This window comes from Lagopus leucura, unplaced genomic scaffold (genome assembly GCF_019238085.1).
Source record: "Lagopus leucura isolate 7727_CA_CO unplaced genomic scaffold, USGS_WTPT01 Super-Scaffold_1, whole genome shotgun sequence".
Classification (NCBI taxonomy): domain Eukaryota; kingdom Metazoa; phylum Chordata; class Aves; order Galliformes; family Phasianidae; genus Lagopus; species Lagopus leucura.
The window spans coordinates 23,832,606-23,848,149 of record NW_024962250.1 but is presented as its reverse complement, the minus strand read 5'-3'; the positions used below and the strand labels follow the sequence as shown (position 1 = coordinate 23,848,149).

Below are 15,544 nucleotides of genomic sequence, written 5' to 3'. Positions count from 1 at the left end.
TATAAATATATAACTGTTGAATTCAATGAGGCAGCTCAAATAAAATTCATTAATTCTTTGCCTCAATACTTGTTACTCTTTTTTTTTGAGTCTAAATGCCACTCATTTTTCCTTCATGCACATATTGTGCACAAAACAAGAAAAATGTCAACCAAATGTCAAAAAAAGTGTTTGTAACTGTCTAGGAAGGAGGAAATAGAGAGAAGTAACCTGCTCACAGTAAGAAATTAGACATGGTCATAATTTTTAGAAATGCAATATAGATACAGCAAAAATGAAACAAGAATAAAATTTTAGTGAAGTAAAGCTAGGCTCAGCTTGAGTCCTTTATCCAAAGACCGTAATCAGCCACTAGTCAACTTCTTCTAACATACCATGTGTTGTAATATTCAGCATGCTTCAGCTGCCTTCAGGGTTTTTCTAGAATATCAAACTTCTCTGCTGATTTTCTTGTTCTTACTGTTAGAATAGCTGGCTTGTGCCAGGGATACTGCATTCTGTATTAGCAACAGGACATGAAAATCCCAGTTCCTTAGTTCCTTTTGACTTGGGGAAATAAATGATTGACACAGGCTGACACAGAGGAAAACAAAATAATCTAGCAAAATGAATAGATCACTAGAGAGATCTCTGTCTTCTCTTGATCAATGCTTTTAGCTGCCATGAGTCTATACTACACTTAATTTCTAGGCAGTGACTAAGAGCCATAGTTGAAAGCCATCTTTTTTTACACAGAAAATATTGCCTGACACTGTCCAGCAGCAGCTTGTCAACTTCGAGCTGTAGCATTAAATTCCACTTTCAGCTTAATCTCTGTTCTCTTTTAACCTTCTTGATGATCCAATGCAACTAAGGGTACTACGGAAGAGTCCACGTTTTTCACAACAAACAAGGACCAGTGAGATGAAGAGAATGGGGACCTGTACTCCCTCTTTAAAGGTAGCACTGATGGAGTGATATTTTGTAACCTATTGTGAGTGCTCTCTTGAAAACTCTCCCTCCCTCTTATTCTGCGTCCAGTGTTACTTTTTATGTACTACTTTTTGTGGCCTAAGCAAAAGAATATTAGTTTTTTTGGTGGACAATAGGCAGTCCCTTGACTCAAGTCATTTCAGTAGGTTTTCATAAACCCGATCATACTTATTCATTTTGTGTACAAAAGATATCTTTATGTTACTTACCTTTACTAATAAGCTACCTCCTATTAGCTATCTGTAGTAATTCTGCTGCAGGCTCTTAAACTAGAGGATGACTACATTGTTTCATTCCTCAGTCACTGAGGCAAAGTTAAGTTTTACTCAGTGGGGAGAAAAGTAAGAGCACAAGAACTGGCAACAGAAGCATTGGTATGTCAGCTGCTCCATGGCAACCACAGTAGTCCAGGAAGTGTTAATGGAAGGAATAAATATCTTCCCAGCTATTAATAATAGGTAAAAAATATCAACAATGAATGGCTTTAGGCTAAAGAAATGTCAAGGTGGCGAGAAGCCAGCATGGATGGACAAGAATCTCATGGATAAACTGAAAGGAAAGAAAGTCCATGAAATGTGGAAAAGGGGACTTGCCCACCTGGGAAGAATAAAGGAGTGTTTTCAGGCCCCGCAGGGATACAGCAAGGGAAGGTAAGGCCCTCTTAGAATTAAACCTTGTAAAGGAGGCAAAGGATAGCAAGAAAGGTTTTTTTAGGCATGTCAACAGTAAAAGGAAGACTAGGGAAAATGTGGGTCCCCTACTAAATGAAGTGAGTGCCTTGGTAACAGGGGACACTGAGAAGGCTGAAATTTTGAATCTCTTCTTTGCTTCAGTCTTTATTGCTCAGACTAGCCCTCAGGAATCCCAGACCCTGGAGATAAGAGAGAGAGTCTGGGTAGAGGAAGACTTTCCATTGGTTGAAGTGTATCTGGTCAGAGAGCATCTAGCCAAAATCAATGCACATATATCCATGGGCTCCAATGAGATGCACCAACATCTGCTGAGAGAAATGGCTGAATTGTTTTCTAACATCTTTGAAAAATCCTGGCAAATGGGAGAGGTACCTGAAGACTAGAGGATAGCCAGTATCACTCCAGTCCTCAAAAACAGGAAGGTGAATATGGGAAACTACAGGCCAGTCAGCCTCAACTCCATCTCTAGGAAGGTGATGGAACAATTTGTTCTGGATGTCATCTCCAAGCAATGGGAAGAGAAGAAGGTTATCAGGAGTAGTCAACATGGATTCACCAAGGGGAAATCATGCTTGACCAACCTGCTAGCCTTCTGTGATGTCGTCACCAGCTGGGTAGATACGGGGAGAACAGGGAATATTGTGTACCTTGATTTCAACAAGGTGTTCGATACTGTCTCCCAGAACATCCTTGTTACAAAACTTAGAATATGTGGGATAGATAAGGGAAAGGTGGATTGAGAACTGGCTGACTGGCAGAGCTCAGGGGGTTGTCATCAGTTGTGCAGAGTCTGGGTGGAGGCCTGTAACTAGTGGTGCTCCCCAGGGTTTTTTTCTGGGTCCAATCTTTTTCAATGTCTTCATCAGTGACCTGGATGAAGGGACAGAGTCCACCCTCAGTAAGCCTACAGATGACACAAAGCTGGGAGAAGTAGCTGGCACTACTGAGGGCTGTGCTACCATGGACAGACTGGAGAGTCGTGCACAAAGGAACCTGATGGGGTTTAACAAGGGCAAGTGTAGAGTCTTGCACATGAGGAGGAATAACTACATATACAGGTTAAGGGATGGCCTGTTGGAGATGAGCTCTGAGGAGAAGAACTTGGGGGTCCTGGTGGAAAACAGGTTGGCCATAAGCCAGTAGTGTGCTCTTGTGGTCAAGAAGGCCAGTGGTATCCTGGGATGAATTAAGAAGAGTGTGGCCAATTGGCTGAGGATGGTGATCTTCCCCCTCTACTGTGCCCTGGTGAGGCCAAATTTTGAATACTGTGTCCAGTTCTGGGCTCTCTAGTTCAAAAAAGACAGGGATCTCCTAGCAGGAGTGCAGCGGAGGGCCACAGAAATGATGATGAGTCTGCATCTCCAGCATGAGGAAAGACCCCATAACCTGGGTCTGTTCAGCCTCAGGAAAAGAAGACTGAGATGGGATCTGATCAGTGTTTATATATATATAAAGGGAGGTGGGACACAAATGGATGAGGCTAGGCTCTTCTTGGTGGTGTGTAGTGATAGGACAAGGAGTTATGGCTTAAAACTTGAACGTCCATACTAACACGCAGAAGAATTCGACAGTAAGGGTGTCGGAGCACTGGAACAAGTTGTGGAGAGAAAGGCTGTGGAGTCCTTTTCTATGGATATGTTCAAGACTCTTATGGATGCCTACCTGTGCAAGCTATTGTAGGATACCCGCTTTAGCAGAGGGCTTGGACTCAATGATTTCTTCAGGTCCCTTTCAATGCCTACAATCCTGTGATTTCGTGATTCTGTGAAGGCTGGTACTGAAGTTGTAGATGTTATGAGTAGATTTCAAAAGGAGTAAGAACTGTTCGATTCATGGTTTCTGGATTTGAATCTCAATGTCAGAAGAATTTAATTCCTCTAATTCAAAGCCTGATAGCCTTGGAGAAAATACGACAAAAGTTGTGACATCAGCCTCAGGAGAACTCCAAGTCTGGGTGCGTTTCTTCCAGGGCTTTGAGACTTGGGCTTACATGTTCAGAACTCTAAGGATTTTCAGAGAAAAAGGCTGTTGCTAACCACGGGGTGATTTCACAGGCATTAGCTTAGCCCTCAGAAAAGTTCTGCTCTAACTGAAATGACATTGTAGTCTCTCACATAAGTAGAAATATGTAAGGAGCCTGTCAGCTAGAGGTCAGCAATCAGTGTTTCACACTGTCAGGGCTCTGTCCCGGCCAATTTCTCTACCCCATTACTGTACCCCTATTTCATTACTTGGCCAGCTATCCAGCTGATGTCCCAGCCTGGTCCAGCCAGTTCCTGTGCCCAGGCAGGTGCCCAATGCTTAGGGCTGCCCCTGTGCCCCATCTGCCCTGCTCCTGGCTGGAGTGTTGAGATGGTTCCTGTTATTGTCCTGCTCTGCTGCCCTGATACCCAGCACAGAGGGATACATCCTGCTAGCCATGCTCTGTCTTCCCCTAGACACCTTCTGGTCTCTCTAGACAATGTTTTCTAACAAGCTGGTGGATGGCGAAACCAAAAGTATGTTTGCAAAACGACATATGGCCCCAGGCTAGGGAGGTCTGTAAATTCTAGATCATATTATCATACTTTTAAAATGACTTTGATAGCTTAACAGGAAGAGGAAAATGCAAGTCACTACATGCAAGAAGACACCTTCTGGATGTCAGGAAAAAATAGAATATTACACAGTTATTCCACTTTGCATTTATTGAGTTGTCTGCAGTACTGTATCTGGTTTGGGCATTAATTGCCAAGACAGAAACAGAAAAACTGAGGATTACTCTGTGGATAGTGAAGAAAATAGAAGGTTTTAGAAGCATGACTATTATAGGAATGGTGGAAAAGTACTGTTTAGCTTAGGGAAGACTGCAAGTATTTTAGAATGTAGAAAGGAATCACTAGTTCTGACCACACCAGTCCTGAGAAGTGATGGTATTTAGCACTTCAAATTGAATGGCAGCTTGTCATCCCATGTAAAATATAAACAAATATTCCTTTCTTTTATACTAAAATAATGTATTATAACTATCACCCACATTTTACATATATACATGTTCAATGATATATATATATAATGTGCATATACATAGATACACATACAGTTATATATAGAACTCTAGAGACGGACATTGAAAATCCGGTATGCCCTCACTATAAGGAAATGAAGAGGTTTTGAACAATGAATATTTTTCCAAGAACAATAGAGCATTGCTCCAATCCTAATAAATCAACAAAACAGAAAAATCTCTTGAAAAACTACTGTATATTGCAGTTTCTTTTTTTCCTGGTGCTTTTTCAGCTCTCCCTTTCTCAGTTCCTATTATTTTAACCATGACAAGCTGTGACAAACTACATTTTTCCACTGTTACAGATGCTCCCTCTTGTGACAGGAATGGTGGTTCATCCTGTGTGTATCTCAATACATCAAGACTAGTAATTCCGTTGTTTTGGCAATGAGTTTATTTAGAAATAACATTACTCTTTGCTGCCGATCTGATATGATATCTTGGGCATCTTTGCGCTCATTATATGGCTTATATGCAAATCAGAAAAACCACAACAGAAGCAATTAGCAATTGCTATCCTACATAAACTCCCAAAGGGATTACAAGATATCAACAATTAAATCTTGTAATATATGTATGAGGAAGTGCTCAAAAAAGGGAGATTATTAAGTAAAGACTGGAATAAATACTTTTCTTCTTATTCATCCACGCATTCCAGACACATGCAAGTGTGCCAGCTACTACCTATTTCTACTTTTAGTAACTAAAATAATTCTTATTTGGTCAGTAAAAAAGAAATTGTATTGAAGACGCTGCTTTGGCACAGCACCACTTACTAGATCAAGAGTCAAATAGCTACATGAATGTGCGGTTCTAGGTTCTTGAAGATTCAAATCTGTATAACCAATTTATCTCCAACTTCAAGAACAGGTAGTCATGAAACTTTATGGTTGTGGGATTTAAGAAAATCTTGTGCTTCTCCTGTTCCTTTATTTCATGGGGAAAAAAATACGAAAAAAATAAAGCTCTCAGTTAGTTGAAGACTAACTGGGAGGTACTGCTGGGTAAAGCTTGAGGTATGTCAGTTTTAAATACACTCAGGTAGAATACTGATATTGAGCTGCTTCTCACACTTGAGCAATTAGGAGGCAAGAACTATGAAAGCGGTGTCTTCGCATTCAGAAAGGAGTGCAAAATCACAGAACTCAGGTTTGAAGGGATGTCTGGACATCACCTGGTCCTACCCACCTGCTCAAGCAGAGAACAAGAGCAATAAAAAGCCAGCACGAACCTTATGGAGAAATACACCACACTGTCCTCTCTAAAAGCAATCATTATAAGGTAACTCTTGCAACAGAAATATTGAGATACGTATGATTTCATATAACAACATAAAAATGTTTTGTGCTTGAAAAGTTAAACAGCTTCTTAAGCTTTGTATGCACATTTAAATAATTTCTTTTTCTTACATATCATTTCTTACATATCATCCTCCCAAGCTGAAAAGATCTTCTGTATCAATTCCATGCAGTTGCATTTAACGTCCATGTTATTTCATTTCTCTCTTCGAGGCTTTGCAGCACAGCAGTCTGTAACATTTTGTTCCTTTTTACTGCACACAGATAGCAGATGCAGCATCTGTGAACAGTGAGGTGCCTTGCTCAAAAACACAAGTCTGGAAAAGTTGAGGGAGAAGGAAGGAGGTGCCTTCCTTGTCAGACACACAGCCTGCTGGTAGCTCACACACTCATTTTTTCAGTGGATCAGCCAGGCTTCCAGCCTCCTCCTGTGTATAAAGTATGGAGCATGCATCTGTTTCAGCAGAACCACAGCTTCTGTTTGTTCTCTTTCTGTTTATTTACATTATGTTTAGAAAATGTAAATGTTTGTAAACGTTAATGCATATTTTGTAAAACTGTACTTTTTAAACACATTTATAAACACTGCCGTACATCACGGACTGCGCTTCACCGTAGCGGCTGCCGTGACAAGTGGGAAGTGACCCCACTTCCCCCCCCGCAGCCGCGGCCTCACAAGAGTCAACGGCTCCCGGAGGGGCGGGGCCTGGCCTCCAGTTATTCCTCCTGCGGGTGTCCGCCGCTCGCCTGGTCCGGCTGCCTCTCAAGGCTTCTTGGGAGTTGAAGTTCTCCGTTCTTCCTTCCCCAAGGCCGAACAGCAACTCGAGGACTACGTTTCCCATAGTAGCCTCGCGGGCTGCTTGAGTTCCCGGAAGGCTGCTCTGCCCTCCGGTATCAAGGCGGCTAGTTCAAGTTGCCATAGCGGCGAGGTGAGGAGGCTGGGAAGCGTGTGTGGGGAAGGGGCCGGCAGCTCCCCGAGGAGGTGGGGCTCAGGCGGCGGCGCGGTGAGGGCTGGGGGCTGCTCCTTGCGCTTCTAGTGGCGCGTGGGGAGGCGCTGTCCTGCGCGGCGCGGTGACGGCGGCGGGTGGCTCCTGAGGGGCCAATGCGGGGCCTCGGGAGCAGGCGGGCGGCCCGCGGGATTGCAGCGACGGCGGTGCGTGAGGTGCGGGGTGAGGAGCTAAGGTGGCCGGGGTTCCTCAGGGGTTGGATCGGGTGTCGGTAAAGCTGGGTTACGTGAGTGTGTTTGGTGCGAACGGTATGAAAGAATCGTTTGCTGTGCCGCGGTGTTGAAGAGCTCAGGGGATACGGTGTCACGTGTTGGTGTAGTTCTGGTGCCTGGATGCACGGTGCTGGAGTGTCTCCTTGTGGCATCGGGTGCCTGAAATTTTTAGGCACAAACAGAAGCACTACCTGTCTGGAACCGTTCTCAGTCCTTATGTGGTTCACCCTTAGGCTTCACTCACGGCTTTACGCTCAGTTACCTAGTGATGGATTAGCGTATGTGTGGATAAACAAATAGGAGCGCTTGGGAAGCCGTCAGGCTGTGTGTACCTAACTCATCTGCTTGAAGCTGCGCGTCGTGCTGCTGTGCCCTGCGGGTCTCTGCAGGAACGTCCCCGCGGAATGGGCGCACTGTGTGTTAGCAGGGACGGCGCCTGGGAGAGCTGGCGTGTTTCTTACTGCAAGAAACGTTACGGCCTGTCTAGGTAAACTAACTGTACTTTAGAAGATCAAAATAAAATGCAAAACTGATCACAAATGTTTCTTACTGTCAAGTAGGTTATATGGTTATGAGCTGCAATCAGAGAAGGTTTTTGAAAGAAGTGATGATACTCTTTTCTGGTTTAAATTAATACAGCAAATGTCTACACGGAATATTTGTACAGATCTCTACTCTGTATGATTTTGGTGTTGTTTTTTTTTTTTTTTTAGGTTCAAAACAAAACAAAACCCACCAAAATTACTTCTGTAATTCCTTTAAAAATGAGGATGTTGCTTTATATGAAACAATCCTTCTGCAGCTTAAAAGTGTCTGCAGTTTATCTATGGTGACTTATACTAAGGAGGAGTGCTACATAACTGTAAATGGGAACTTTTATTGAAGTCTGTGTAGTGTTTCCTTTTAGGTTTCCGTCACTTCCCTTTCTTCAGTACTTTAGTCACTTAGTATCCTAACGAGCTAATTCTGGTCAGCTGAAAACCACCATCGGTTGTATTACTGTAAATCTTCATTTCCCTTTTGTTTTCTTCAGTGGTGTAACTGTTCTGATTTTGGCTGTTATGATTGAGGCACTTCTCAGAATTATAGATTCAGCACATTAGTCAGTTATTCCTTTTCATTGTATTTTATCAACACCTTTTTTCTGCCACAAGTTCCCATATTCATCTAACTAGAGGTGCATGTAGAACGGTGTGCAGAGACCCAGTTCCTTTGAATTTGGGAAAACTTAAAGATTTCCTGTCAGCTGAGATTCAATAACCAATCTTTCACTAATGTGAAACTGATGATGTTGTAAAATATGTTATTTTGGGATTGTTAGGTTTAGAAAGAAATGTGACATCATGGAAGTCAGAGTTAAGCCTAATCTTTCTCTTGGAGCTGTTGAGCTCGCAGACAAGCTGTATGACTTGCATGAAGTAAGGTTAGTTTTCTTGAACTCTGAATATACTTCTTGTGCAATATTCTACGTACAGAGCAAGTGTAACATGCTTTTCTGCATATTTAAGGAGCAAAATAATTTGTTTCCTGTGAACTGCACTTCTGAAGAATCTAATTTTGTTGAAACAACATTTAGTATGACTTTGTAGTTGAGATAAAATGTTGCAGGTACTGATCATCAGCCGTTTGCTATGATTATTAAAAATGAATGTGCTTCAAATGTAAGAATGATAGGTGAAAATATAGTGGTACAAAGGCCTTTGGACAAATAAAGAGTAAATTCCCTTGGATTAATGACTCAGGGCTGGGTTTCTGATCTCTCATAGGGCTGGTCTTGTGCTTTATTCTTAGTATGGCCATTAATAGCATCTCTCTATTGCTTGGGGTTTTAAAAATCTTTTCACCAAGTGATTGAAGCTGAAAATGTTTGTTGATTTGAGGAAAATGGTTGTTGAATCCACTCTTTACTGCGTTTTGAGTGATTGTGCTGCTTCCTGTGTGTAGTGGGCAAAAAAACAAAAAAAAAAGCCCAAAAAACAAAACAAAACAAAAGAACAAAAAGCAAAAAAAAAAAAAAAAAAAAAAAAAAAAAAAAAAAAAAAAAAAAGCCCAGAGAGTGCAATTAGAGAGGAATTAAAAATTGCTCCAAAACAAGTGATAAGACTTTTTTTTTTTTCTTTTTTCTTTTTTTTTTTTTGAGAGAGAGAGAAGTTTCTTTTATGCTTATCAGTGATGCAGGTAGTTTGTGTGCTAGAATACAGATTGTGCTGATGTCTGTGTGAGTTTCCAGTAAAGATTGATGGGGAAAATACTGCTTAATATAGTGATTAGCAAGACCTTATGGTAAAAACTAAAATTATTCCACATCGTTACTACTATCTATGCTTTATTTCTTTTCTTATTCTCTCTTTTTAAATATCTAGTATTCCCTTTTTTTCCCAGTACTCAGTTTTCATGCTTGCTTAGCCTCATTTAGACTTCATTTCATCTGACTGGAGTGAGACATACTGGAATAGTGATTGCTGATACTGGCAGTCAGAGTGTGCTTTAGTGAGATAAGGGGAGCAAAGATGAGATAAATTGCTCACTTCAGAAAACAGCTGTGGGGAATATTGGTGTACTTAAGCAGGAACTGATTATATTGATTTATTCTCCTTTCATATTTGAAAAGTTTCTATCCAAGTCTAGCAGACACAAATTTATATCTTTTTAATAAGACTCTGGAAAAACATCAATTGGCATGTGTATAATATACAGTGTAAGAATTAAATCTCATCCATGGTTTCTTTGGGGAACTTCTGTTTTAGTGGCTAGAAGAATAATATCTTTACTTGTATCTGCTACAGGACCAAAAGGAATTCAAAAATTTGTCATTTTTTTCCTTTTTCCCCCAAAATACTTAGATTCAGACTGTTTCTCCACAAAGATAGTTAGCATAAATCTCAATGGTAGTAACTCCATAAACTCTAGGCAGACTGCTGCATTGTGTGATAATTTGAGGAAAAAAAGCTCTATCTTAACCTAGTTTTACAGGGTTTCAATTTTAATGTTACTACTTGATTTTACTACAGCCGTCATTACTGATCCCAGCTTCTAACAATTTCTTCCAATTTTCTCTCCGTTACTCTGCCTTTCTTAATCCCCATTCTTTCCTCACAAGCCTTATATTTTCTACCTCAAATTATTTTTGAGTTTGATTCAAGCAGGTTTCTTTAACCTCAGTACAGCAATAGGGTTATGTTGAATGCAGGGTGGGTAAAAGTAGTAGTATTTCACTGTTTTTGAAAGTAGCTTTTTTCCCCCCATCTTTTTCTTTCTAGAACATTACATTGTCAGTGCATATTGAACTTTGATTAATGTCTGCCAAATATTTTTTTATTTTTCTCTGATTCTTCTGCCAGCGTCTATAAGCTTCTGCAAATGCAATAAACCTTCCATTCTATTATCAGGTCATTTAAAGAAAATATGTAGTAGATTTACTGTAGGTTCTCACTTTATTTGTCTATGTGACACAACTTCTCTTTGAGTTCTGATGTTCAACTTCTGTTTTTTTTTTTTTTTTAAAGCTTAATTTGGTTCATGTTTCTTTAGCTTAATTTTGTATATGTATTGAGTGTTTAATGCTTTGTTTGTTCAAAGGTAACCTCTACTGCCTTTTTCTTCTTTAACGAACTCTAGTTACCCATTATTGGCTAAATTGATTTGATATCAACTCACACATTGCTTTTCTAGTAAAATAGCTTTTCTCAAAAAAAGAAACTTAAAATAGCCTATTTTATTTTTTTTCCACATATTAAAATTAAGCTGATTAGTGTGTCATTTTTGGCCCTGATTTTCTTTCCTTTCTATTCTTTTAAAGACTCTGCATTTGCCTTCTATCATAATGTCTCGAATTCTTCTTGAGTCATTAAAGACACCGCTTCTTAATCTTACTTCACACAATCAGTGGTATTAGTTGAGCAAAGTCAACCTAAATATAGCTTAGAAATGAGGGTGAGGCAAAGGGAGAATGATTTTGATAGGGTAGTTTGGATGGAAAAGATTGCAGTGCCTAGTTGTCTGGTCATATGAGGGCTTCATCAGTTGTTTTGCTCTCCTGATGTATATTTTACAGAGATGATTTGTTTTCAGCTATGATCTCTGCTTGTGTACTGAACACCTGCTAGTGTAGAGAATAGGTCTGGTGGTTTAATTCTGTCCAAAAGAGGTCTCCTTGCATGTTGGCCTCTACTGCGTGATGTGAACAAGCATAATAACTGAGGAACAGTTGATAGATGCGCCTCTAAGATACATCCTGCTAATGTAGTGGTTTGAATAGTCTATGAAGTTGCTTTGGAAATGTTGTATGGCTTGGATTTGTTCAGTTACAATAACGATTTAGTATTCGTTTTCTGATCTTTCAACCTAGGTTTCAAGATACTGATGGCAGATTCATCCAGTGATTCAGACAACTTTTTTAGGGCTCAAATAGGAAGATGGCCACCTTTGAGGAAAGCATCTCACAACAGAGCTTGGAACTATGGTGCTGAAGAAGTTACAGAGAAGATTCATACGTTAGCAAGCACTTTACAGGTTGCTTACGAAATACTGTTTTAAAGTATATAAACAGTTTGTAAAGAAAGCTGTAAGCTGTGATAAATGCTGTCCATGCCATAGATAAATGATAAATAAATTGAGGGCTGTGTAATCTTGCCATAAACTTTAAGAAAGTATATTTATATTGACAGTTTTGCCTTTTAAATAGGGTGCTGATTTCCTGCCATAAAGAAAATATTACCTAAGAGCCTTAGTAACAGTTTCTTTAATTTCTTCATGAAGGTTTTAAAGTGTGGCTTTATCTGCTGTATCTCTACTTTCCCTTGTCTGCTTGGTGAACTTCCTTACTTTAGATAAATGTGCTCATCTTCAGGAATTTATTTATCTATTTTGCCAGCAAAATACGTGTAAGTTACTTTAAGATCTCTGTATAAAAATATTTTTTCTGGTGAGTGGCTGAAAATTTACGCTGTTTTTGTCTGAATTAAGTCCTTACTGGTGTGTTGTTTTAAAAAAAACAAACAAACAACCCACCACATTGTATTTTATTCATTTAGCTCCTCTGTACTTCTTCAGGTTCTGGCTTCTTGAATAGGGTTTGGAATTTTTGAATGCTTAGGCCCTTTAAAAACAACAACAACAAAAAATGAAACAATTTGTTTCATTAATTTATTCATAAATCAGGAATAGTAAAGACAACAGTGATGTTAGATTTTTGGAGATTTCTATTTGATTTTTCTTCCTCAAACTAAATTTTTTTTTTTTTTTTAAGGATACCAACAGAAACCTGAGACATGTTGACCATTTGCTGGGGCAATACAGAGAATACAACAAGGAACAAACAGAAGCAATAGCAACTGTGAGCAACTTTCAGTTTATCTTTTCTTAAATCTTTTCCTAGCAGCATTTACAGTCGAAAACTTGGTGGCAATGGGTAGAATATATCAAGAGTTAAGTAGATGTTGTTAACTTTTCATAGTTACTTGAGCAGCCTAAGCCAAACTTTAGTTTTCTGTTGTATAATGAAACTCTGACCGTTTTTGAAACCTTATTACTTTTCTGGTTTATAGATTCCAAGTAGATGTACTATGATAGTCTGGGAAGTACAGTGTGCAAATAGAACATGTACCTTTTGTTTCAGTAGTTTTTTCTATGGTTCTGCAATAGCTTCTGAACCTACCAACCAGTTTTCTCTAAATTTCAGGTGAACAGAAGTTCTCTTACACACCAGGGTTCTGTGAGTTTGAAAGCAGATGTCTGAACAGAGATTGTAAAATAAATTAATGCCTGTAGGGCAAGAGCGGTTTATAACTTTGTTTCAAACAAATTGTAACTGGTGCTTTCTTGAAACTTAGAATACAAGGCAGTATTATTTTATACATGGAGGCGGAGGGAATTGGAGAAGAAATCCTAAATCTATAGGAAAGAAAGAAGGAAGGCCTTTCTAGCAGTTTGTTTCTTGGTCAGCAGAGATGAGACTTTCATGGACTTTCTTATTTGAACTCTGCATCTTTGTAATCTTTTTGTAGTTATTGAATTTCTGGTGATGACTGAACCCATTTAACATGGTTTTTAATAAATGCTGATTCTAAATGTAGTTCATTATTCTGGAAGTGTTTTCTGTTAGCAGACATCAAGGTGAAACATTATTCAAACATTTTTAGTTTTATAACTCATCTTTTCTGTTATGTTAGGTGGCTTTTGATTATGACTCAAATTGAAGAGAAATCTAGGGACTAACCATCTACCTGTGTTTGAAGTAGTAAAGAAAATACCATCTGATTAGTGCTTAAAAAAAAAAAAGCTTCCCATTTTCTGCTCCCTTTTTGAAACAGAATTTTTTGCTGTAGTACATATGTGGAAATGTAGCTGGGATCAGGAAGTATTGCATCTCTTTCTTCTACTATAGCTGTTTAAGAAAAAACCTTAGTGAATTTCTCATTTAAATGGTGGTGTGATAGATACGGGAGTATCAAGGAATGGAGTTTTGATTAGTGATTATAAAGGCTATTTTGTTCAAACACATCCCTTTTAGTATCTCTTTTCAACTAGCCTCTCTTTATTCTGTTAATAACTTTTTTTAAAGTAATACAAGCACCTTGAAATGTGTTTATATATGTATATAACACCTAATTTTTTTAACCAGAGTGTTAATTCTTGACAGTGTCACTACTTCTTTATTTTTACTTTTTTGTATCTCGTTTCATATTGAGGGAATGAAAATTAGTGCTGACAGAGTAAAGCATGCAAATTAAGCACTTGTAGCTTGATTCAGAGTTTATGTTCCCTTGTTAGAGATCCAAGATTAGTCAGTTTCAGGTTCAGGTTAGATTTGAAGACTGAGTTGTTGCTGTTCTTGTTTTGATTGTCTGGTGTCTTCATACGATGTTTTTTTTTTTTTTTTTTTTAATTACTGAGTGCAGAGGTAATCTTTTTTTTTCTTTAATGTACTTGCATTGTCTTATTTTTTTCTTCAAGTAACTTCTCTTTTTAAGGAAACTTTAGGAGATCCTATCTCTGGCTTCAGCTTTTCTTAGTGATTGAGTTCTGATAAAATAATATAATGAAAACACTTTAGAAAGAACCTAAGCAAACTTGAAGATCAGTGAAGATTTAAAATAGTGTTTTTAGCTTTAGAAAAAAAGCGCCACTCAGAAGGAGATCCAACTCACTTAATTTCTGCAGATTAAAGTAGTAATTTAAGTACTGTTCATGTATTTCTCTTAGGGGAGGAGAGATGATCCTCTAGAAATACAGGTTTTTTGGATTTTCAAATAAAGGTGTGATAAAAGTGAGAGGCTTAAAACCAGAGTTGGCTTATAGTAGCCATGCTTGTTTTTTTTCTTTTCAGTATTCCTGGTGCATTACATCTGTATTTTAAGAAACTTAATGTCTGAAACTGCCAATGTTGAAAACTTGTTTTACTACAGCTAGGAGAATATTATGTGTACGAGAGATAACCAAGAAAAATGCTAGTAATTCGTGGTGAAACTTGGCTTAAAAAGAGCTTTTATTATCTTAATGACTGAAGATTACTTTCATGCTATTGTATATGTCTTTGTTTATATTTCAGTAAACTGATTTCTTTGCAGTTAAAAGAAACATTGGAACAGTCTATAGGTCAGTTAAAAAGTCAACGACTAACCCGAAATTCTGGAATGAGAAGTGCTTCTCTCTCAAGTTTATACCCTAGTGATTTGGATGGGGAAACTGTGTCAGGTAAAATACTTATGGTGCTTGAATGTACTTAAATATTATTACTGTATGAAAAGAGGAAATTAGCAATAGAACTGTATAAAGATACTGACATGAAGAGCGGTCATTGATTTCTTCAAAAAAATTCAGTGTAGAAATTTGGGTGACCTGTATTAAGCATTTAGCAGTATTAGCAGTTGTTTATTTGGTAAATGTCTATTTTTTTTTCTGGTATCTCAAGAAATCTAAATCAACTGTTGATAGTTTCCATGGAGAAAATTGCCTTATTTGCTGCATGAGTTTTAGGTATATGTACGTTAAAGTTAGTCCAAAATGTTGTAGCTTTTGAAGATTACTTCACAGCAAAAGAAAATGTGAATTTTAAATAAAAGACTATGGACATGTACCTATTATACACAATTATACTCTGTGGAAAAGGAAAAGATAAAATGATGAACTTTTCCATAGGTTATACTATTGCATGTCTCTTGGAAAAATTATTATTTTTAGGAAAATATGTATTTGGGAGGAATATTCATTTCAGGAATAGCATTAAATGCATTTTAGGAGAAACATTAAAATTTTCTTTTTTTTTTTTTTTTTTCTAGTGTAAGTTCTAAAGGTTCTAGTTCTAGTTTGAAGCTTT

General features: G+C 38.3%; 1 protein-coding gene across 4 annotated transcripts in view; it reads left to right on the top strand.

The window, feature by feature from the left end:
• The first annotated feature begins 6,772 nt into the window (after positions 1-6,772).
• Positions 6,773-15,544, top strand: part of CEP128 (centrosomal protein 128) — a 95,524-nt gene continuing 86,752 nt past the window's right edge. For 3 of the 4 annotated variants that reach the window (XM_042872953.1, XM_042872944.1, XM_042872970.1), the window contains exons 1-4: positions 6,773-6,937; positions 11,576-11,739; positions 12,476-12,562; positions 14,796-14,922. In XM_042872953.1, the coding sequence (XP_042728887.1) occupies positions 11,590-11,739; positions 12,476-12,562; positions 14,796-14,922 (364 nt within the window). In that variant the 5' untranslated portion in view covers positions 6,773-6,937; positions 11,576-11,589. Of the gene's footprint in view, positions 6,938-7,681; positions 7,715-11,575; positions 11,740-12,475; positions 12,563-14,795; positions 14,923-15,544 lie in introns of those variants that run through there. The other variant, XM_042872962.1, reaches the window with a different exon arrangement.